Genomic DNA, 24,388 nt, shown 5'->3' on the forward strand with positions numbered 1-24,388 from the left:
TTCACGGGGAGGATGGCAGGGTGAGAAGGGGGAAACGATGGCAAATGTCACCAGCGCGAGTTCTTGTTAAGACGTCTTCCTCAGGACAGACCCTTAATGTAAACACTGTCAACTCAAACATACACACTCTTATTTCGGGGGAATGAGTGAGCACCTGGATAGTCATTTTTTACGTATGTGTTTTGGTACCACTGATTCTGTTGATAACATTTTAGGAGCTCTGGCTTTTTGTGTGGTCTGGTATGTGTATATTGCTGGGGTTAATGAACCCATACACACACACACACACACACACACACACACTAATATATGTGTGTGCTCCTGTGCAGGAATAAGGAGATGGGGGATTATAGGAAAATGTTGGTGCTACAAACGAGCATCCTGGACTGTGGAAACAACTGTGGCGGTAATAGGAAACTCTACAACATACTGTTTTAGGCACATTTTCCTAATGTTTGCAACTCTGCAGAATTTGCAGGATAACCAACATCGCTGAGCGTTGTGATGATAAAAACGGTTATGACAGTATCACATCAAAAGGATCTGAATTTTTCTTTTGGCACTGCTAATATGTTTGTGTTTCTACATTATAATACAACTTCAAGTGGAAGAGATTGCCAACATCCTCATCTCAGAAGTCATTGAACAAGCTGCTGCGAATCTCTGTGAGCTGATGATATCAATCTGTTGCTGAGAATGTACCACCGAAGACAGACGAATCCTCAACTGGTTTTCTCTCCCAAAAGAAGATGCGGCAACACCTGAAAAGGTTTTTCACGATGCGGCAAGTGTTTTCTGAGCATCATGGGGACATTCTAGAAGACGAAGAGGTCACTGCCCCAGCACCTCTCCAACCATGTCTGAGTAAAGCATAATGGCATACTCCTCTTCACGGAGGTCCATCCCAGACTCGGACATCTCTGAGATTATTGCACCTCATACACGGGATATCAATGAAAAGATTCAAGGCAGCCGACATGCTCGTCTTCCAGGTGATTGACGAAGGTGTCGGGACACTGCAGTCCACTGAGGCAGTGAGGACGGTGCGTACCACTGATACTGCCAGCAAAGCTGAGAAAGCAGTTGGAAAGTCATTTGCAGATTTCCAGGAGGAGGTAAAAAGGAGGAATATGACAAGACTGAAGCTGGTGGACAGACCACAAAAAAGTCCTCTAGAAACAAAGATCTTGGAGAAAGAGGCAGAAGATGTTGGAGAAAGCGAAGATGTTGGAACATGACTTTCTCTGTTTCTGAGAAACCAGACTACCAGTCTGAAGACCTTCAGCGTTCATTACAGCCGCATTATGTTCAATGTTCACCGAGAGAAGAGGTAATGCGTGATGAATAAGGTTTGTGACGGCTGGATGGACATGAACCTCTCCTGGTTGAATCACCAGTACAAAAGATGAACAACTGTGTTCGAAAATATCTGGTTCTTTGGTGATAAGAAATTAAAATCTCCAAGTCTGTTGAATTCAATCAATGAACAAAACAACTGAGTGGTCAGTTATGACCCTCGAGGTGCATTTCCGTAAGAAACGTCCAATCACAGAGCTTCAATTTCTGTTGTGTGCTGATGTTGAGATGAAGTGGAAGATTACACTTTGTAAAAACATAAGACATGCATCAGTTCCAATTAGTTCACTTTCAAATGACTTTGTCTGAACTGGTTGAATTTGTCTCAAAGGTTAAATGACTGATTATTATATAAGATGTGTCCATAGTTTATATTGTGAAATTGCAACAGCACAACTGCCTGTATTAAATTGCATAGAGTTGCTGCAAGTCTCAAAGAACACACCATGTTTGAGAGAGATTCACAGCACCCCCCACTGGAGTGGGTCGGTAGTTCAGGAGCGTCACGTTCACCTGCTGCTGCCAGTCACATTTGAACTTCACGGCACAGATTCACTCAGCTTGAGATGCATTCACTGTTGCTTCTTTTCATGCTTCCCTCTATATTTTATAAAACAAGAATATAGGGTGTGCCTACAGGCAGAAGTCGGCACAGGCTTGACCACCTGTCGTGATCTTTCTGACAGTAACACAATATATTGCCAGAGCATATTTAGTGTAATTGTTTCTCGGAATATAAGCTGCGTATATTTACCAGCTGCTCCTAAAAAACTTCCTCTGGGGTTTCTCCTGCTTTGATAAAATCGTTGGCCGTCTATGAGAACTTTGGATCAGATGAGAAAGGTCTTTTTAGCTTTAACTAATGTTTTATACGACTCATAAAACAACTTGGCAACCCAAAAGTTGCTTTTATTAAAACCTGATCAATAAAGCATTAGTAAAATATCCATCAACCTTCAATCAAGCCATTAGTTATAAGTAAGTTACAAACATGTTTAAAAGGGTGCCTTAAAAAAAATCGTACCTATTTTTTTGTTTTACTTGTTTTCCTCTCAGAAGATGACGGAGACGTTTGTGCTACTTTTCTTATTATTTTGGTGTTTGTTGTTGTTGTAGATTGCATTATAATATCGGGCATATTTGCCCTCAAGAATCAAAGCAAAATCACCTCAAAGGAATAATTTCAGAGCAGGTAATTTGTTGCAATGAGGGGAACCAATAAGAAAAACGAGATATCCTTTCATCCTGTTTTATTAGAACTTCAGGTTCTACAACGATGCTGTGCAATGTCTGCGATATGTGTTTTCTTCCTCTCGCCCTCTGCTTCTCCTTTCTGTCAATTATTGGTCGCAATCCTCCGAATCTTCATCGTGACCGATTTGATGGTGTGAAGGACTCCGTTCTGTCTCCAGGTGTCCCACAGCATGTGCGTCCTCTGCCCCTGGTTTCGCTCTGCGTCTTCGGGGGAGCCGTTGAGGTTTGCCAGGCCGCACCGGTTGAACCACCATCCTGTCTGGTTGTGCCGGCTGCTGCAGCTCTCCACTGTACGGTTGTCGATGGAGCAGGAAGGATTACAGCCGTCATTGTCCACGTCTGAGGCGCTGAATGGAGCCGTGTCCTGGTTCTGATCCTGGTCGTAGCCGCGAAATGCATCACCTGAACACACGCAGACATGCACACAGGTATGCAGACGTGCACTTGTTGATTGTGAACATATATATAAGTGCATTTATCATTATTTTTGAGTTTGCATGGTGCGGGGATAAAGCACAACATTTGTCAAATTACTTTTTGGAAGTCTTGAATCATTTTACCTGCGCTGCCTGCATATCTGCCCAGGTGAATACTGAAGAACTCGGTTTCATTGTCCAGGTCGAAATCATCATATGCTGCGTAAGAGATGACGTCATCGTGGGACACGAGAGCGATGTGAAGTTGGAACCGAGTATCTTTCTGGTTTACGATATGAAATGCCTTCTTCAGACCCAACCAGTGTTCTCCCACCCACACACACACACACACACACACACACACGAGATTGTATCATTACTAATATCATTGGCAAGTGCAAAATTAATCGTCAACATTTGCAAGTGAGACAGCATAAAATGCATCTTTGGGGTCTCGGGGCATTTTCTCGATTTTTACATATTTTCTTAAATTCACCTTTTAAAAGGCATTTGCATATATGATACATACCCATGTGTTGTATATCAAAATGTGCAGAACAATCTCAGCTCTCTGCATAATGAGGCATTTTTGAAATTCTTCAAATCTCTTGTGAAAACATACCATCATGTGGATAAATTGTTTTGGTGCTTGAAATTGGTTTACCAAAGTATTAGGTTCACACAAGTAGTGGAATATATGAATAAAATAGCAGATAAGTGTATAATAAATGTCTAAAACCAAATTGTGTAATATCGTTTTTTGAGTAGAAGTGTTGTCTGTCACTCTACTTTCACCACATGTTCGAGGGACTGAGTGATGACGTCATACTACAGATCAAGCTTGGATGTGTGCAAATGAAAAATGAACATTACAACAGTTTTTGTTTTGAAACCAAATATTTATAGGTATAAAAACAAAACAGACTATTGACAATATTGTTTCAGTTTTTCCAACTCTCATGCCATGCTGCAAAGCAGTTTCTGCCCACCTGCACGCAGAGGGAAACACTCCTTGCATTTCCACGGTGTGTCCTTTCGCTGGCCTTGGCTTTGGCAATGTTCACACCTCCTGCGGCCCGTGGTGGATTTCATTCTGGGGCCCGCTGCACATTGGACACCGGCGATAGGCACAGGAATATGACCCGCAGGTGCCCGGGCAGGAGCTGTGCGGAGAGGCTTGCCACAGAGCGCAGCAGTCAGCTCCTCCATGAAAGCTCTGTGCGTCATGGGTTTTGTTTGCCGGGCCACACAGTTCCTTGTGAATAATGTAGCGGTTGGTGGTGGCGACGTCCAGAAAATGATAAAAAAGGGTTCTGTACCAGCGCATGGTTTTGTGTTGTGCGGAGTAATATTGAATGAGCTGGTCTGATCGATCAACTCCACCCATGTGTCGATTGTACTCTGCAACTGGTGTGGTGCCCGTGTCCAGGAGCCATCTTGTTGTTTCACCCTCCTCGGCACAGTTTTACCGGAGTGTGCCGTGTGAATTGTGGAGCAGACCGATACTTCCCTCGTGTCCATCCATTTCACGTAGACGATGGGGCCATCCCGGATCCATCTCATGGAGCCTCTCTCTGACCTCTTTGTGAGGGCGTTCACATCTGTCCGAGGGCACTCCTTGCAGTACTCCCTGTAAGTCCCACAGGCAGCAAATCTGCACGCATGGAGAGCCCTGAAGAGCTTGGGGCTCGAATAAAAATTGTCCGTATAAACGTGGTAGCCTGTGCCGAGCCAGGTGTATGTGGGGATGATAAAATGCCTTGCAGGCATTCTTGATGGTGTCCATCAGGGGTTGCAGTCGGAAGTGTTTGTCGTGGTCGGCTGTGCCCTTTTTCCTGTCATTATGGACATCCTCGTCAGGGTCGCTAAGATGAAGGTTCCAAGATATTGTTCTGTATCTCTCCCGTGGCATGATCTGTGATGGAAGAGGCAAGGAAAAAAAGTGATTCTGCCTCCAGTAATCCACAATGCTGTCTAGTTTTACCAGGGCCATGTACAGAAGCAACCCAATGTACTTGTAAAAATACCCTACGTCCAAGTCTGTCCATTTGTACTTCTTTCCCTGTGATATTTGTTTAGCAGCCTGGTTGTTTGTGTTTTGACACCGTGTTTGTACTGTTTGTACAGGGAAGAAAAGTGTGAAGAGGTCGAGGGGTGTATATGTGGAGGTGGAGCTGAGCTGTGGCCCTGGTGTCCGAGCAGGTTGAAACCTGGAGACAGGGGGAGCAGTGTCCGGGTCTTTGTCCGTCTTCCAAGACAGCGGGGGTGGGGGCGCCGGTGCATGGGGTGCCGGTGGCTGCGGGGGAGGTACCTGTGCTCGGCGGGCACGGTACCTCTTTGCTGGCCGGGCTGGTGGTGATGGCTGTGGTGGAGGGGCTGGTGCTGATGGCTGTGGTGGAGGGGCTGGTGGTGATGGCTGTGGTGGAGGGGCTGGTGGTGATGGCTGTGGTGACCTGGTGGCAGGCAGAGAAGGCTGCAGAGATGCTGCATGTTGTTCACTGGACCCTGGCAGCTGTGAATCAGCTTATTCATCCCCAGGGGGACATGTGCATGTTACAGCAGCAAAGATATACTTCAGCAAACGAAGTAACAGAGTAAAAGTAAAAATGACTGACGGTCACATTTAGCTAACGTTACGCACAAAGTGCACTATTTCTGTGATATTACAAAACAAAGTTTTTGTAAATACACTTACCCATCTTCAAATGGATCCCTGTTATTTTGGTATTCCTCTTCATCGTAGGAATCGAATCCCTCAGGCTCTGAAGATCCTCCGCCATCCTCACTGCTGCTTTCCCAAAGTACTTCGCCAACTGTAAACTTTCTCATCGCCATTTTCTCTCTTCTCTCTGACCTCTCCGTCGACTGAATGAAGCGTGTTTCACACAAAATGTAGACGGACACACGAATCCACAAAGTACGGTGAGGGGCGGAGCTCGACGGTCGCGACCTGCCTCTGTATTGGTCCTATCCGAGCTCGCTGTGTGAGTCACGTACAATCTCGCGAGAATACGGACACGGAAGTGGAGAGTCTACACTAGATTCCGACAACATCTGACATCAGAATCAGAATCAGCTTTATTGGCCATGTGTGCTTACGCATACATGGAATTAGTCTCCGGTTTCCACTCCGCTCTCAATGTACAAACACAATGTACAAACACAAATTTACAATAAACAAGAAAAATATATGTACATACATGTAATACATGCTGTATTATCGCGGAGATATTAATAGAAACACCGAGTAAACGCGCCGGCGCGTTCGTCGTTTGGTTTTCAAACCATGTTATGTTGCATATTTTGGAGCACTAAACTAACATTTAACATTATATAAAAAATTGAAACACGTCACTGCCATGATAAAACTTTTGGACTTAACATGCTGCAAATTCATGAAAAGTAAAACAGTTCACGCGCAATATATAACAATAATGAAATAACCATCATCGCACCATGCTAGTGGAAATGTTATTATTATAACAGCTCAGTTTATGGAAGGCTCTGTCTTGGTTTCAACATGACAATGCTCCTGTGCACACAACCAGGTCCATAAAGATGGTTTAGTTTGGTGTGGACGAATGGCCTGCACAAAGGCAAAGACCTCACTAATGCTTTTGTGACTGATAGACAAGAGCCAAAAATATTGTTGAAAGTCTTCTCAGAGGAACACTATTCAACAATCACAATTGGATGTAATACTTCAGGTGATGTATGTATTAATGTTCATTTTACAAACTCACAGTCTGTATGTTAACTGGTGTTCTTGAGCAGTGAGCCGGACACACCTTGCATACTGTTGTTCTTAACACCTCAACGTCCTCCTTATGTTGGTTTTTAAAGCTTATAACAGAAAACGGGCTTCTGTCACTGTCTAAAGTAATTTCACACAACCTGCAAGGTTTCCAAAGCCGTCGACATAATCAGCCCAGGCTCGCTTGAAGTCAGTTAATCCATCAGCCCTCCGTTGCATCACCGTCCATCCGCCTCCCATGTAGTCCATCTCACAGAAAACCTGCAGCACAGGTTGTGTTTTCACTGCAGATTAAGTGACAGACTGTGAATAACTGAAGTATTGCTGTACACTTACCTCAAAAGAAAAGTCTGTATTCTCCGGGTGAATGATGTAAATACCACTGGGGATCTTGGGGACGACTGACAAAAGATTGTCCTTGATGTCGCTGCAGTCTCGTCCTAATCAAAGCAAACACACTCTTTTTTATCATCGGAGTGAAAATCAACGTTCACTAAAGGATGCATACATAAGGAAAGATGTATTTCATAACACATTTTACATTTAACAGGGAAAAACATATAGTTGGCAATTCAATTTCAGATATACTGAAAGATTAAATGCTCCATTATAGGTTGAGAATGTTCTCCTACTTCTTAGAAAGCTCCTCCAGAGTCACTCCTCATGACTATCAAACCAATATTGATGTGTGAAATTTGTATGAATGAATGTTGTGACATCACAAGTGTTTGTGTGTGAGTTACCGTGGGACTGCACCGGTTTGACGGAGTACAGCTCAGTGTTGCTTCTCTGAACCTCAGAGCTGAGCGTCTGCACTTTGGTCATCAGCTCTGTCACCTGGAAATGTGACGCTGGTGTTTATTCAGCCAGCCAATCGCAGGCTTGCAAACCCCGTTAGGAGGAGAAAAAAAGAAGACTTCACTTTACCTGACCGCTGAGGATGTCCAGGGCTCTCTGCTGCTTCTCCATCACATCCCTGATCAGCTTCCGGGTGCTGCGTCCAAACGATAACAGAGACTGCTGTAACTGGCCTACACACACAAACACACACACACAGACACACGTTTTAAACAACAGAAGATGATGGAAGACGTAACAATAACACAGGAAAGAGTTGTTGTTTTTTACCACAGATTGAATGTTTCTCATCTCGTAGCAGCTTGACAGTGATGTCACATGGGATGGAGCATGTGCCCTGACCTTTGACCCCTCCGGGAAGTTTCTGGCCTTTGACCGGAGCGTCAGAGGGGTCCTCATTGACTGTTTCTGATTGGCTGAAATAACTGCCGTGTCCTGTGTCCTGGCGATCAAGAGAGAACTACAGTGAGGGTTCAATTCACAGTCACGTGTAACTAAAGTGGGATCAGTACTTCATAGAGCAGGACACAAAGTCCTGACCAGCTTCTGTATCTAACCGCTCTGCCTCAGTGGACACATGAAAATATTAACTCTTATCTGGGGATCAACCAAAGTTTCATATTAATGTAAAAAGTAAAAATAATAATACCTGCCTAATATAGACTAATATATTTCAATGCAAAACAACTTGTTTTAACAAGCACAGAACATAACAAACATGCTGCTCACACATTAATACATCAGTGACAATAATCCTGTAACATATGTAAACACTGTGGGAGGGGCTATTTGGCATAAAAAGTAATCTTACTTTTCTTTGCGGATAATACTTCATTGCTTTTACTTGAGCACAATTTGCAATGCAGGACTTCTAGTGGAGTATTTTAACATTGCGGTATTTATCTGACTCTGCAATCTTTATTTACACACACACACAAACAAACACACAGCAGTGTTTTCATGACTTTTGGGCACATTACATTGACTTACATTCATTTCCTGGAGACTGACCAGAACCGTAACCACTACCAGCCGAACCACCAATCTTACTCTGACCTTAACCTAAACATGTCCGAAAATTAAGTCTTCCCTCTAAAATGTAATGATTTACATAACGTGCAATTCCCACAAGACGGGTAAAACACAAACACATCTTAATAATCTTTATTTCCACACACTATTAATGATGATGTTAATGTTAAAAACAAAGTAAAGAAAAGATTCACGATTCATCCATGATGCCTAACTCTAAACACTTGGATCTCCTTGACTGCATCAGCATTTCTTGAAGCAATTCACACTCATCTGCAAAATAAATGCTGTGAAACAATAACTCTTGGCAGAGGTTTGAATTTGACCAAATCGGACAAGTGGCCTTTTGCTGCATGCTCCCTCTCTTCCCCTTTCCTGTCTCTATCTGACTAGATATTACAGGAAATAAAGCTCAAAAGAAATACCTTTTAAAAAGCAATCCAATAATTCCTAATACATTTATGACATGCATATCATACATACAGTGGAGGAAAGCAGATGAGGCACAAGCAGCAGAATGACAGTTGTCGTCCACATCATCTGACTGTGATTATTTCCTGAATATCACCAGCAGCCACTCCTTCATTGATGCTTTATTTTTCCACAGAGTCTGCTCTGTTCCCTCACATGTCCACCCGTCTACCGAGTCTTGTCCGTCCTTCCTCTCAGTTGTCAAACTTCTCCCTGCTTCCTCTCTTACCACCTCACTCTCTCCACCTCCACCAGTACACTCCCACTTTTTCGTGTTAATTCCCATGACAACATCCCCTGTAAATGGGCTGATCATAAAAGTCTGGATATGTTTCTGACAAGTCGGCAAGTTGAATATGCTGATTCCGGACTTGTGGTATAAGGAGTGATTGCCTTCCCCCTCAGGATGTCTATTTCCAAGCCTTTTTATTTTTACAGGTTATATATCCTGCCACCAGCATGAGAAACAGATGTGGGGAAACGGGCAGCTTGTTTTAATGCAGGAACACTTTCTCTCTGCCTGTGTCTTACGGGAGCTGATGGTAGCATGCAGCGAAGGCAGGGTGTCTCTGCCTCTTGTGCTCATGTTTCCTCCCTCTTGTCTTTCTCCCTGACCACTGACTCATCTGAAAACAGCCTCCCAGAGGGGCAGCCCAATTATTTCTTCACTGCGGCAGTAAAGCAGTGAGGAAAGTGAGAAAGAGAAAGAGAGCAACAGAACATTCCTGTCAGGGTCCAGCTGGAGCCGGCCGGCCTGTCGCGTCCCTGGAAAACTGTGCTGTGAGAGCCAATGAAAAGCTTTGCTGTTGTTCTGAACCTGTGTGAGTTAACAGCTATGGTCAGTGAGAGGAATGTGAAAAGTCTGGTGCCACAGCCCCGGGGCCCCCACATCTGTCCTATGTTACATGCTCTTGTAAAGCGGCCTATGCATATGAATGAAACATGATATCTTCCAGGCGAGATAATGAGAACATTCAGACAGGACTGTGTGGTGTCTCTTTATCATACCTTGCCTACTGTCCTTGGTATGATACATTACAAAACTGTTTGATGGTTGAAAGAAATGACATCCTCGGAAATTCACTAATTTACTTTCTTGTTGACGATTAAGCATTCCTTACTGTTTATTACTTATTTATAACACTTGTTTTGATACATTGTTTTTTGCTATGTTTGTTGTTTGCACATTCCACTTTGCTACTGTAATCCTGTAAATGTACCCACTGTGGGACTAATAAAGGATTATCTTATCTTAACTTAGCTTGGCATAAAGACTAGAAGCAGGGGAAACAGCTGCTGGCTTCATATTTATTAAACATATATGAGAGTGTACAATGAAAGCAAATAATTATGTTTCCCAAAATGTTTACGGGGAAAGAGCTAGCCCGTCTCTGTCCGAAAGTACCAAAATCACTAATCAACACATTATATCCGCTTTGTTCAAGCATGTAACTCCCCCAAAAAACCCCAACTTGGGTTTTTGTAAGTGTTAGGAAGCGGGCAGTTGGACACCAGACGCTGGTCATTTGGATATCAAACAGTGGAGTTTTATTTACCAAAAAATACAGAAAAAGCAAAGCAACCGTGGCTAAATTAGGCCCTAAAAGAGTTCAACGAAACTGAACTCTGCCACACAGTAACTCAAAAGCAGAAAAAAATGATATAAGTGCAAGTTATAAATCCTAGTGTTAACAGCAGTAAATTAAATCAATTAGAAATTGTGCATGTCAAAAAATTATAATAAACCTAGATACCAAATCTAACTCTGTCAGTTGTGTAATTATGGGAAAGTTGCCTGTAACTGAATATAAAACGAAATTAATTAAAAAAAAGGCCAAATTAAAGTGGAAGTGAGTGGATATTACGTCACCAAGTGTTTGTCTGCTGGTGTGGATGTGGATGCGACCGTCACAGCATGGATCAACATGTTAATTGATGAGTTTTAGGGGAGGACAGAGCCAGTCTAGCTGTTTCCCCGGATGTCTTCCAGTATGATAAACTAAGATAATCGTCTGCTGGCTTTAGCTGCGTGCATCAGACAGGCTGTCAATCTTTATTGAAGCGAATTAGTGTGCTTCCCAAAATGGCAAATTAACCCTTTAATAATCAAAAATATACCAACAGCAGTCGCCTAAATACAACATTAGTGAATAGTTTTTCTTCCAAGCACTTTTCAGTTTGTCCTTAATTTGAACAAAAGTGAATTTGTTAAATAATATTAGCTTCATCACTCAGTGTTTTGTTTTCATTTTGACATTCTTCTCTCCAACACATTCCAGAGTCCCAAGCTCCTAAATGAATACTTGAATATGAAACTATTTCTTTGTGAAATTAAACCAGGTGTCCTTACTAACTGTTTCGATGGGAATGAGAATAAGCACCTGATAGGTCACCTGTGTGTCACTGGTCTGATTTTGCAGTGAACGGGCACTGATTAAAAACACAGTGTGGCGATGATTTTGTACAGAAAAAAACAACAGAATAAATCCTGCAGAGAAAAAACTAACAAAACACAGTTACATCAGAAACAGTTACGCAACATCTGCCCCGTCTCCACTGCATTTTTGTGAATCATTATGAAAGTAATGAAAAACAAAATAAGCTTCACACGTGTTAAAGTAGGACAGTGCCATCTGCTGCGCTTTGGTTTGTATTACATTACAATTGTAATGTATGTTGATCTTTTTTCATGTGGTGCCTCTGAATTCTTCACACACAGAAATTAATGATAATTTCGGAGAGAATAGTACATATTGTCTTATCAATGATGGCTGAACATTACGTATTAAAAAAACATGTCTTACTGTGTCAGAAGGGGAACAAGAAGAATTCCTTTGTTGAGAGGAAAATATATATATATTTTTTTAACTTCACACAGAATAAACTGCATTAAAATGTATTGGTGTAGCTGCATTCAACACAAAACACAACATTTTAAATGTTAAGCGCGCAGACGATTCAGGTTTGCAAAATTACACGAAACCCCAGAGAGGCATGCAAATCATAACACTTGACAAGTTGATTTACAAATATTAAACCAGTGAAATCTAAATACATATCAAATAAAGATTTAAAAGTATAATATCTTTTAATTCCTGAACATTTGTTTTTTTCCTTATATTTCCCTTCAAGCAGCTTGTTCAAATTGTTTCATCCCACACAGTTTGACAGCATTTCAGTTTAGATTAGATTGAATTTGCATATAAGAACAACAGCAGGCTGTTTACCAGATGCAAACAGCAGCACATATAGAGATAAACAGTAAAAAGATAAGTAAATGTGAAGAATGACACAGGGATGAAGGGATGTTACTATGATCCATACAAAAACAAAACAACATACAAAGTGTGTAGTGAGAATGAACATTGTGTGCATATTTACTGTATGCCCATATATTCTGTATCAGTTTACCCCAACCCTGCATTGAAGCATGTTAAATATGTAAACCCAATACTGAAAGCTGTTATGGCTGCAACGTCCATTCAGATGTAAATAATCTAGATGTGCATCATTTTGTATGTTGTTTTATTACCAATTGTAAAATCTTCCATGTCTGCTTATCTATATTAACTCTGGGGGCGTACAATGACTTAATAATTGAATGAGTTGTTGGATGCATAGTGGATAATAACACCAGTCCAGGCAGACATGTATTTTTTCTTGAATTCAATCTGTTGGCCAGCTGAGCTCCGGCTCACTGTGCATGTTTTCCACTAGAGGGCAGGACACTGTGTGGCTGCGTGACTGCATTCACAAACAGGCTCTGGCTGAGTTGGCCTCATCAGGGGCGGATGTTTTCTCAGTGTAACTTCCCAATCTCCCCTCCCCAACCCCCCAAAACCAGACCAAAAAAAATACTCCAAGCCTCATTTGTCCTCTCAGTGTATCATCTTGGGCTTTCTCTTGCCACCTCTGTCTACACTTGGCTCTCTGCCTCTTTCCTTCAGCGGGAGAAAACCGCACTAACTGGAAACTGTTGAGAGCGAGATTACAGCAAAGACTATTAGTTCTAATATCACCGATTTTTGCGCATTTTCAGGGCTAAAAGTGACACGTTCGACACAGTTGGAGCTGTAAATAAAACAACAATAAACATGTGTTCAAAGCCTTGTGTTGATGGTTTATGTCTGCTCGGAGTCAAATATTTCCCCTGCAACTATACTGCGGCAGCTTTAAACCCTGCAACCCCGCCCCTCAGCACTATCACATGAATCTGGACTCAACAGTGGATGTGAAAAAAGTTTGGAGGTCTGGCTGGAATCACTTTTCTCCAACTCGTTTGTTTTATTTCACTTGAGAGGACGTTTAGATTAAACGTTTGCATCGGAAATCGGTGTCCGTTCTGAGTGTTTCCCAGGCTGTGATTTCTCCAGTTTATTTTCCCTGCAGGAATACGGAGAGAGAGAGGGGGGGGGGAGAGAGAGAGAGAGAGAGAGAGAGAGAGAGAGAGAGAGAGGGGGAAACGGTCTGGCTGCTTGAAGGTATGTGGGAGGCATGTAACGTGTTGTACGCTGTTGAGATTGATTTTTGTCAGCGATCACTGCTTTAACTTGCGCTCCTTCGACTTGTTTACCCGACGATCGAGCTTCGTTTCACAGCTGATTAACTTCCGAGATGTAACAGTTTGAAACAGACAAGGACACATAAGTTCAAATGGTGTGGGGGGGGGGGTTCAAAGTGTAAACAAATCCGATCATAACTGCAGCACTCAGGCGCATCTAGTATTAACGAGTCTGGCGTTTATTTTTCTGTTTGTTTGTGTGTTTGAGCTTTTCGACAGATTTGTTTCGACACCAAACTTTGGCGACATGGACGCGCACCGCAGCGCGCCTCCGGTCGGGCAGCAGATCGTGCACGTCCGCGGGGACTCGCAGACGGAGCTGGAGGCCCTCTTCAGCGCCGTGATGAACCCCAGCAAGTCGGTCAGACAGCCGTCCTCTCTGCCCATGAGGATGAGGAATCTGCCGGACTCCTTCTTCAGGCAGCCGGATTCTCGAGGCCACTCCAGACAAGTATTAATAACTGCTGCTAACTGCACCGTGCTGGTTTACAGAGCAAACACTCGTGTGTCCAGACCACATACATCAACTGCATGGAGTACAATAGTCCTGCAATACACACCAGAGGAACAGAAATCCTCTCTAACGCAATCAAACACTACCTGCTTTGTATCGGTGGTGTTGCAAAAAAAAAAAGTATAAATACAGGCTCATTTTTAATTCCTATTTTGTTCACCAGGGACAAGATATCAATGAATGAAGTCCTGAATTTGATAACCGCTTAAATTGGGGCTGTTATTTTTGTGATTGCTTAATCTGCAGATTCTTTTCTAAATTGTTTAGTTTTTTGGGGGGTTTAGTTTATGAAATAGTGGAGAAAATACTGCCCTGTACAAGTTCCCACAGCCAAGGTGAGGTCTGCTTTTAATCGACCAACAGTCCAAAACCCAAATGTATTTAATTTACTATCATGTATGACAACGACAAGCATCAGATCCACACATCTCCAGCATTCTCCAGAGTTCCAGCATAATCATTTCATGAAAATAGTTTCAGTTGTTTTTGGTTCTGGCTTCTTAAATAATAATAATTTTCTGCTCTCCCCTGCTTTATCGTCCCTGTTTTTTAAGGAAATTGTGACGGACATTCTTACTGACTTTTCATAGACTAAAACATGATCAAGAGATTAGCCGATAATGACAATAATCCATATTAAAGCTCTAATCCGTCTGTCCTCAGTGAACATTACAAGTTCCACGGCAGCAACATTTCCTGCAGGGCTGCTTCACTGGATAGTTTTGTATTTGTTTTATCACTGCGTGTGAATTTCCACCAATTCCGTATTTTTGTTGAGGCTAAAATACATTGTGGATGTTTGAGTGTGGGTTAATCTTCGACCCCTGTTACTCTATTCAGTTTCAGTTTCCCTGATTTGGGCATATTGTTTTGTGTTTGTAAGGCCACAGTTAACTCTTCTGTTGTTTTATTGACGGATGCACCAACCGTTCAAGCAGCAAACTGTCAAATATGCCCGATATTGCCTCAAATACTCAAATTACTTTCGATAAAATAGTTTAATCAGCTGTTGGCTGGCCATGTCTTAAGGTGTTTCTGATAAAGAGTGCTCCCCAACAAACCAACTCTTCAGAGCTTATAGTTATGAATTGGCATATAAATGGGTCTCACTAAGTTTTACCTATACTCCCAACTGCCCGTTACAAACAAAGCTGCCTTTCCGACCACTTTATATGTCACGTTAAATGGTTTATTTGTTTCATGATCAGCCAACAGCCCTTGAGTCTTGTTCTTTGATTTGTAGATTGGGCTCAAATATCATAATTTCTGAAATTTTATCAACTCAATTATCACAAAACCAACAGTCTAAACAGTGAAAACTTCTTGGTGGAAGAAATAACATATTCTAAAGTAAAGAAGACAGTTTCCCAGTTCTTCCTCTAAGCGTTTGTTTTTGCAGCTTGGCTCTCTCTGGTTACCATTCAAACCTTTTCTTCTTGCTGGTTTCAGTTTTCTGATTGCTGCTTGTCGTGGAAGTCGTTAACCCTGATTCTTTCTCGTCAGGCCAGTTCCGATGGAGGTGTGTGTGGCTCCCTCACGCCTCATCATGTCCGCGCCCATTCCTCCCCTGCCTCCCTTCCAGTCAACTCACTCTCCACTCAAGCAGCAGATGTAGCGGCGGCACCAATCATACCTGACGACGTGCCACTCCCCCACGGTTGGGAAATGGCCAAAACGCCTACTGGCCAACGATACTTCCTTAAGTAAGGCCTAACCTCTGGTTGTCGGTGTGTTTGATCTGTCGCACTGCAGGGTACTTGAAAGGTTTCTATTCAGAATGACTCTTCTACATTTCTACACCTGCTCTCAACCTGTGCATGGCTGTAACTAATGATCATTCTTAGTATAAATGGTCAGAAAGTTGTGGACAAAAGCTGTAAATCTTCACATTTCAGAAGCTGAGAGAAGCAAGTTTCTGCATTTTTGCATGCTAAATGATCGCAATGTTATCTAGTTCGTCAAACAGATTGAATCAACCAATCATTCCTTCAATAAATCTATTTTAAATGCACCAGAAGAAGTTTCTTTAGATCTTTTATTTAAAATTTTTTTTTGTGGAATTCAGTTCTATTACAGAAAATATCCTCCTTGAATATTTTGCTGCAGAGAGAATATAATTACAAGTAAAGTTAAACTGCATCAGTGCAGTTATAACCAGGAGTCAAACTAATCAGTTGCATGCAAACAGCAAATGTTCCAACTAGTTTTGCAATCCGTGTGGTTTCAGCCACTTTCATTCATCAGAGCACGTAGCATGACAGCTCACACACCTGTCAAAGGCTGCTGGTAGTACAGGTAAAGCAGGTCAGATGTTAAAATGTGCCTCACGGTTATTATCCATCATGCTGCAGGTGTTTAACAGATACGTTGAGACTTGTTGTGTGTTTGCAGTCACCTGGATAAGACAACTACTTGGCACGACCCTCGACTTTCGCAGCTTCAGTCGGCTGCAGTTCAGCATCCCATCTCTGGCACTCCGGTCCACGCCCACTCCCTCAGCAACCCAGCACCCACTACGCAACCACAAAACATCAACCCAGAGACAGGTATCACTCTGCTTGTTCCTCCAACCTCTCAGCACAGACCCGCTTTTCATGTCGTTCAGCTCCATCAACAGTGGGCCAGGTCTTTTCTGGGTGAGATTTCTTCGGGATTTCTCTTTTGGTTTCTACATCTATGTCTCTGGTGACTTTGGTGGGAATTATCAAATACATTCTGTAGATTAAAGCCTTAAAGACCCTGATGATGGAAACTGCTATAACATGAGAGATGATACTCTATTCATACAGGTTTTTCTTATTGAGATGCAGGTTTCATAGCTTGTTCGACTAATCTTATCTTTTAATGAACTCTATTCATGTCACATTTTTTAAAGGGCCGGTTTACCCAAATTACAAAAACACATTTTCTTAATTTATCTCCATGTTTTTCTTTTATAAAACAGAAACAATAGACAGCTGAAAAGAAATGTGAGAAGACAGACATGATACAATCACATGGTCAGCATCTTTAATGATGGTTCACTGTCTTGAAACAATAATCGGATGCCGACATCGAAACAGGGTTTTTTAAATGTAATGATTCCTCCTGTTCATACTTGATATTAGTAGATCCCTTACTAATGTGCTTCCAATATAAGTGATGAGTGTTTAAACCCGCAGTCATTCTTTTGTGCAAATACGTATTCAAAACCTTATCTGAAGCTAAAATGAGGCGTCAGCTGTCCAAATTAGCCAAAACAAGGATATCCTTCAATGTTAGTCGTTTTAGGGCCAAATTCCCTCTTTTTATTGCTGTCCCTCTCCTGCAGCTCAACAAGGAAACACTGTCTGAGAAAAACAACGAGGAAACTTTTAAATTCCTAATGGAGAAATAATCAACAGCAAACATTCCATAATGTGTGTAATTAATTACTAATACAAAATAATCAGTGCATTGTCCAGAATAATGGGGATAGTGGTTCTGTAAAGAGGTGTTGCTGTCGAATATTTGTATTTTGATTTGGCTGAATGGACCCTTTTAAGACTCTCCCTCTTTTTTTCCCACGAAGAGCAGTATTGCATACTTCATACTGATTTACTTTAGTGTTTTTACAATCTCCCACTGCATTCAGGCAAGATAGAATAGTACATTATTGCTTCTTTTTTTTCTCTACATGACATACTATACTGTCGCTGTTTACCCTCTAACCTTCACTTCTATTTATAAAACCTCTATAAACTAGAAGCTACGCAGACATGGAAGGGCGTGGGCCAGATTTTAATTTTTCTACTCTCAACACTCAACATGCTCTCCATCCACCATTTGCCTTCTCACTGTGTACTCTCACTGCTGTTCAGGTCCACTGCCTGAAGGCTGGGAGAAGGCTGTGTCTGCAGATGGAGAGGTGTTCTACATCGATCACATAAATAAGACCACCGCATGGGTCGACCCGCGTCTAGGTAGCACTACTATCAAATTTGTGTCTCCTGAAATTGACAATTCTAGTTTGTCAGTGAGAAGCTATTTTTGTTCCAATGTCCACCATCACAAGTTGCTGTTTGGCAACGGAAATAAGAAAAATCGCAAAGTTTTGACATGCTCTCTTCATATTTGTCATTGATGAAATCGTTCAACTCGTGGAACTATTTACTTAATTGTCAAAATGTTCTTTTCCTGTGAATTTCATGTTCCAGCCCAGAAGATGAACCCTGGCATCCTCGGCTTGGCACTGCAGCAAAGGCAGGAAAAGGAACGGCTCAGATGCAAACAAGGCCTCCCTCCGCAAATCACACAGGTCAGAGGTTAAATAAAACTGTACTTGGACGTGCCGACAAAAAAACTCTCATTTCATTTTAAATCGCTCAGCACAAGCTGTCTTACAAGTTATTTCTTGTAATATCATGAGATATCTGGTTGTATTAGGCTGCATATTGAGCTCAGGTTAAACCATTGTTTCATGTGAACCGAGCTGGAGTTTTAAACTAGATTAAACATGTATGTCTGTATGTGTGTCTGTGTTGTAGGAGGCAGGAGGAAGGAACCAGATGCCTGGTGGGATGGACCATGACAGGAACGCACAGACACTTGTTCCTTCTCTGGACGTCAGGATCAGAGCCTCCAACCACGAACCCACACTTAATGGGTGAGTTCATGTTTACTATTGTTTTCACGCACTGTAGATCTCCTTTATTGTAATAATAATTATCACAGAGCTGTTGTCATGAGGATACCAAATTCATGTATTCATGACTTGTGCTTAAAGTAAAAGCAGTAATAGTGTAGAAATACCATTAATAAGCTACTTTTCCTGAGTAAATTAATCAAAAAAATTGGTCACTTCCAGAATGTTACCAGAATGATCTATTAATCTCGCTGCAAGGAGTTTTTACATGTTGGATTTATTATGTTATGACTCATTCCAGTTTTGTAACGGATGGCAATCGGATATAAAGGAATGTTTGTGTGTGTGCTTTTGTGCAGCGCTCACTCTCGCAACGAGAGCACTGACAGCGGTCTGAGCGTCAGCAGCTTACCCCGCTCATCGGACCACATGTTGAGCTCTGTGGATCACATGGACACTGGTAACACACGGACACACACACACACACACACATACACACACCAAAGTCAGAAAGATGGTACCGCGGTTCCCACAGTGGCAAAGTGGAAAATCCCATCACCATTTATAAACATGTTTATTTTAACCTAAGCCAAGGTAATGATGAACACAGTGTGCAGATATGACATCTGTTGATCTAAATATACATTGCAACCAATGGGAAGCGGTTTATTTTGGGATCATAGAGTAAATGTGTCACAAATGTAGCCAGTGATAATGCCTTATTTAGCTGTTATACTTTATATGATGTATCTTAGAACTAAGAACTATGGCCTTCTTTAGACATTGGTTGTCATTTTTTTTTAAAAGAGCAATGGTAGTAACCTTTCTAAAGACTATACAGAGTAATATGAGATTATTTATATTTGAATCAACAAAAACCATAACCCCAGTGAGTCGGTAGTAATACAAAGAAAAATAGAGAGGAGCTGTTGAATGTAGAGAAGCGTGAACCGTTAATATGCTAATTACATGCACAAATACACACATTTAATGGCATAAAGAACACAGAAAAAGGCTTTGACTGCCAGCTACTTTGAATTGCAACACTTTCGAGCTTTGCTCTCTTCTACAAGTATCCTCCAAATGATGCCGTGATGATGCTTATTTATGTATTTCCTTTTTATTTATTTGTATTTGTGCACACATTTGGCGTATTACATTGTTGTGCATTCAGAGGCTCCCCTGCTTATTTCTTTGTTTTGATTATTTTTTTTGTATATAAAACAGAAACGGAAGATGGAAAGTATGAATTGTGCATTTTATTTGTGTACGTACACACTTCCTGCGAGAAACAAACTAAACTGGTCCAGGTGCAGCTGCATTAAAGAAAATGCCCATCCAAATTCTCAAATTCCTCCCAGCTCACTGATGATCAACACAGCTCTTCTTCTCTGACTTCTTCCAGGTGACTCCGGCGAGACCTCCTCGATGACCGTACAGGAGTCGATGTCTGTGCTCCCGATGTCTGAGGGTGAGGAGCTCATGCCTTGCATCCCCGAGGGTCTCAGTTCAGACCTTCTGATGGACATGGAGACCGTTCTCTCTGGGTCGCACATGGACAGAGACACCCTGCTCACCTGGCTATAGACACACTCAGCCACAGCCCCAAATATGGTTTGACATCAAATCTTCATGACAAGACTGAGAATTCTGGAGAATCATTGGCTTTAATAGTGGTACAGAACAACGTTACTGAGAGAATATGCTACTGCTGAATGATGGATCCCCAACACTGCTCGCTCCCTGAGGAATGAGAAAACCTGACTCTCGCAGAAGGTGGTAAGCTGCTGGCGTTCTAATCTTTTTGGGCTCAGTTTTACAGATGCATGACCGAGCATCCATATTATCACAACACTCCTTTCTTTCTCGTCATTGACCTCAGATTTATTTTACGATCTCGACTTGGGTATTGGCGTTTGCAGCAATCTTTTTAAAAACACATTGTCAGGTTCATGAAGTCTGGATGTAGCAGTTAAATGAATGTTCAAATAACATAGAAGTCGTTTAAAAGATATCATATCCACATCGGCCTCTGTTGTCTCGTACAGCGTGTGGCCTAAAAGAACAACATCTCGTGCTACTACCTCTAAGCAGCCTGTAATTTGGGAGTTTAATGCTCGTAGTTGTCCAAAACATATCGTCTTAAGAAGCGTCAGGACTAAGAGCAAAATATGAATTAATGAAATTGTCTGGATTAACACTACATTGGTTGCAAAACCCCAAACCTCTTCTCAAAAGAATCAAAGCTAACCACAGCCACGTACCACTGCTACACAGAAACATCAGGGGTAGAGGACGCACCCTTGTGGAGAGCCAGTAGAACACTAACAAGAGTTTTCAGTTGAAATGCTCAGAAGCCAAAAAACAGTATTAAAACCCTCATCAGAGTCACTTATAAGTCTGTGTGGAATATCTTTGAAGTTTTTCGTATTTAAGTTAAGGAGGTTAAGCTTTGTCTTTGGTCACAGTGGAGACTTCTTTCCTAACAAATGAAAGCCTGTCAAAGCCCTTCACAGTCAGAGAAATAACTTTGGGTACTAAAACTAAAATAAAATGTGTATTTAAGAACCTTTTTTACAGAAAGGAATGTAAAGAGGATGTCTACAGTGAAACACTTTCAGTCTAATGCAATCCAACACAATACAGGGTTTCCCCAGGAAACTCTAATCATGTCACATCCTGATCTATTTAGTGAATGGACAACTACAGCCACACTTTTCCTATTGAGTTTTATTTCATAGAAGTGTGTTAATTACACTACAACTCCACGCTAAAACACTACGGAAAACCCTGCAACAGCCTTGCTATGAAATGGCTCTTTTTGAGGTTACTAATACCCAGGTTTTGTTAATACTGACTTCGTTTTTTGTTATTGGATTGGATTGCATTTTATTGTTAAGTGTTCCAGTCATTTTTTTCCCTCCAGCATTGAATATAAGCTTCACAAAGGTAGTATTTATTGGAGGTTTGTTTTCTTGGATTGCATGATATTGTACAGTCGTGATGTTGTTATTATGTCCGCCCATTGTTTAAGAAATTATGCCGCAGAGTTGCCATCATGGCCTGGATGTTATCTCTCCTTAGAGTGCAGCAGAGAGTTTAGCTCTCAGTAGCTTCTAAACTGGCCCCTGGACCACAAATGAAAAATATTCTATTTATTCTTTTTCCCTCTTTTCCCACTATTGGCTAAATACATTCCAAATCATTTTCTTTTCTTCACATCTTAAACATATATTCATTCAGTGGCATCATAGGTTTGTTTTTCTCACAGAAAGTCATTCAACCAGTAACCGTCTCAGTCGAGTTTTTATTCATTTTAGCTCCTTAACTACAAATCATCTTCCCATTTATTTCCAAAATGTTTTTCCTTTCTTAAAAAACACAATTTAGCATCACTCTTAGTTGCAAGGGAAATGTAAATGTCCATAAATACACGACAACATTACTCTATTCAGAATATTCTACAGTGAATACAATCTTTTATTTTCACCCATTAATGGGTCAAAAAGTGAATATCACAAAAACAACTCAAATCCCGTCAATCTCTTCATAATTATGTACAACACTAACTAATTTAAAGGTCATCTGGTAATTGATTGCCCAACAGATTTTCTCTATTTAATGGGCACATATAAATTAGATGCCTGGAATAATAGAAGAAACACATTAAAGTTTCTAAAGCAGATCAACATGGATTGCGAAACACTTAGCAGTGATATAAATATGCATGATTTGTTGTAAATGCACTAAAACATGCAAAATCACTGGTAGAATACTTTTAAAATAATCCTGTCGGTGCCATGAAGGTATTAGTCTGCTACCACTCTATAGAGTTATAATATCCTCCGTCTGTGGCTCAAGTTGTCCTCTCTTAAAGAGCTGTTTTGTAAGTGGGAACGAAGAAAATATTGTGGATTTCATTGGGAGAGTCAGAGGATAAGTCAAAGAACCCTGTCGTACCTCTTCACAAAAGCAACCTACTAATTGTGGATGCTGTGTTCTTGGCATATGGGGATCTCTTTAATGTGTTAGTTACACTATATAATAAGTATATAATCTATTTTTATCTGCTGGGTTGTTTCTGCAGTGTGTTCATATTTTATCTAAATTTTAAGCTGTTAATTATTGGTGAGAGCCTGCCTTCTAACCAGCTTCCTTTTTATATATATACATAATTTAGAGGTAAAGACTTTATTCACAACACCCCCAAATAAAGTGCCAAGTCACCTGATCTTTTCTAAATTAAAGTACCATGGGCCGAGAGCAACTTACTGTTCATACACACAATGCAACACACTACCTAGCCTTTTATTTATCTTAGCATGCATGACACTTGCTATGTATGTTACATTATAATGATGTTTATTATCCTATTTACAGAGTTTGGAGGCAATCAGACTTGTTTTTATTTTTTACCATTGTATGCATGTGCTTTATATAAATATATTTCTTCTTACTCTCACTGTAATCATTTTAAAGGAGTTTCTGTTTAATAAAAATTCAAATACACCTGGCAAATAGTAGTTTATAGTGTGGATTGTCTGCTGTGTGGTAGTAAAACTACACCTTGATGACTACACAATTTGTTCATTTAGCTTCATTGACGTCAGATGGGTATGGCAGGAAGTGGCAGCTACTGCAGATTAGTGTTGTCTTATTTAAACACTGTCTTCCTTGAAGTACAGGTGCTAATTAAATGGACAGGGTATTGTGATACCTTTCTGGTATAGGTTAAGACAATTCATACAAGCCATTTTTGAATGTAGATCATGTGGTATGCAAAGGTCAGTGAAATGCACTATGAGGTTGTCACGTCAGTGGGGAGTGGCTATGACAGGAACTTAGGGGAACTACAGTGGATATATCACATAATAATGCCTTTTACGTGACTCATTACCGTCTGACTTGTCTTCAACAAGGCTTTTATGTAAGTATGCTGTCTATTCCTTGTACCATTATTTTAGCTTTGATATTCTTTGATAGCTTAAGTGAAAGACAGAATAGTATTGTTGTTTCTGTAGTTAATATACTATAATTTATATGAATATGATCAGTGTTAGCTTTGTGTGTAACACATACAAATATCTCTTTACATTTTTTGTTGTAGTTTTTTTTTTAATTTAATACCTACAGTACATAGTAGGTATAAAACATGTCCAGTGGTGGAAAGTATCTAAGTACATTTACTCATTTTTGAGATACTTTAGCTACATTTACTTAAGTAAAAGATCAGTACTTCTTCCACCACCACTAATATTTGTAGGGAAATTATGATGTTCACATCTGTCTATGTTCACACAGGCCTGAGATACATTTTTGTATACAATTGGAGTTTTAAAGCTTTTTGCAGGTTGCTTGAATTGTTTATTGTGATTTTACACAACAAATGTAGGTGTTCTTTGATTTCTTATTAACATAAAACTAAATGAACAAGTTCATAACTTGATGATCACATAAGATAAATGTTTATGAATAATATAAAGATCATTACACAGACGTTGCTCAATAAATCCACACATCTTTACGAAATATATGGGCATGTCATGAACAGTTTCAATGTTGGTCTCAG

General features: G+C 40.9%; 3 protein-coding genes across 6 annotated transcripts; 1 reads left to right on the forward strand and 2 right to left on the reverse strand.

Annotated features, from left to right (window-relative positions):
- Positions 1-2,627: 2,627 nt before the first annotated feature.
- angptl5 (angiopoietin-like 5) lies at positions 2,628-9,342 on the reverse strand. Its single transcript, XM_079284128.1, has 8 exons — positions 9,154-9,342; positions 7,909-8,080; positions 7,708-7,811; positions 7,524-7,617; positions 7,117-7,220; positions 6,920-7,041; positions 3,171-3,355; positions 2,628-3,012 (listed from the first exon to the last, which is right to left on the reverse strand). Exons 1-8 carry the CDS (start codon positions 9,208-9,210, stop codon positions 2,693-2,695), a joined length of 1,158 nt encoding a protein of 385 aa, XP_079140254.1. The 5' UTR covers positions 9,211-9,342; the 3' UTR covers positions 2,628-2,692.
- On the reverse strand, positions 3,279-6,905 carry LOC306788561 (uncharacterized protein). Of its 2 annotated transcripts, XM_079284130.1 has the most exons (4): positions 5,722-6,905; positions 5,237-5,499; positions 4,016-4,941; positions 3,279-3,333 (listed from the first exon to the last, which is right to left on the reverse strand). In XM_079284130.1, exons 1-3 carry the CDS (start codon positions 5,804-5,806, stop codon positions 4,492-4,494), a joined length of 798 nt encoding a protein of 265 aa, XP_079140256.1. In that variant the 5' UTR covers positions 5,807-6,905; the 3' UTR covers positions 3,279-3,333; positions 4,016-4,491. The 2 variants fall into 2 exon arrangements, with proteins under 2 accessions (XP_079140256.1, XP_079140255.1); XM_079284129.1 differs by having other exon boundaries at positions 4,016-5,479.
- A 4,248-nt stretch (positions 9,343-13,590) lies between the features above and the next one.
- LOC306787600 (transcriptional coactivator YAP1-like) lies at positions 13,591-23,328 on the forward strand. Of its 3 annotated transcripts, none has more exons than XM_079282788.1 (9): positions 13,591-13,622; positions 13,911-14,153; positions 15,720-15,919; positions 16,608-16,762; positions 18,056-18,157; positions 18,392-18,492; positions 18,722-18,840; positions 19,179-19,279; positions 20,225-23,328. In XM_079282788.1, exons 2-9 carry the CDS (start codon positions 13,950-13,952, stop codon positions 20,404-20,406), a joined length of 1,164 nt encoding a protein of 387 aa, XP_079138914.1. In that variant the 5' UTR covers positions 13,591-13,622; positions 13,911-13,949; the 3' UTR covers positions 20,407-23,328. The 3 variants fall into 3 exon arrangements, with proteins under 3 accessions (XP_079138914.1, XP_079138913.1, XP_079138915.1); XM_079282787.1 differs by lacking the exon at positions 13,591-13,622 and adding an exon at positions 13,657-13,797; XM_079282789.1 differs by lacking the exons at positions 13,591-13,622; positions 18,056-18,157 and adding an exon at positions 13,657-13,797.
- The last annotated feature ends 1,060 nt before the right edge of the window (positions 23,329-24,388 follow it).

The sequence above is a fragment of the Melanostigma gelatinosum genome, assembly GCF_949748355.1.
Source record: "Melanostigma gelatinosum genome assembly, chromosome: 14".
Lineage (NCBI taxonomy): Eukaryota > Metazoa > Chordata > Actinopteri > Perciformes > Zoarcidae > Melanostigma > Melanostigma gelatinosum.

Bases quoted from the DNA above. Each gene is read 5' to 3' on its own strand.
- LOC306787600 (XM_079282787.1), top strand. The intron at 18,158-18,391 runs GTAGCACTACTA...TTCATGTTCCAG, and splicing joins ATGGGTCGACCCGCGTCTAG to CCCAGAAGATGAACCCTGGC. The intron at 18,493-18,721 runs GTCAGAGGTTAA...TCTGTGTTGTAG, and splicing joins TCCCTCCGCAAATCACACAG to GAGGCAGGAGGAAGGAACCA.
- angptl5 (XM_079284128.1), bottom strand. From the start codon at position 9,210: ATGATGTGGACGACAACTGTCATTCTGCTGCTTGTGCCTCATCTGCTT. The intron at 7,042-7,116 runs GTAAGTGTACAG...CCTGTGCTGCAG, and splicing joins ATACAGACTTTTCTTTTGAG to GTTTTCTGTGAGATGGACTA. The intron at 3,013-3,170 runs GTAAAATGATTC...GCGTGTGTTCAG, and splicing joins CAGATATGCAGGCAGCGCAG to GTGATGCATTTCGCGGCTAC.
- LOC306788561 (XM_079284129.1), bottom strand. From the start codon at position 5,861: ATGGCGATGAGAAAGTTTACAGTTGGCGAAGTACTTTGGGAAAGCAGC. The intron at 5,480-5,721 runs GTAAGTGTATTT...GCCTGCCACCAG, and splicing joins AGGGATCCATTTGAAGATGG to GTCACCACAGCCATCACCAC.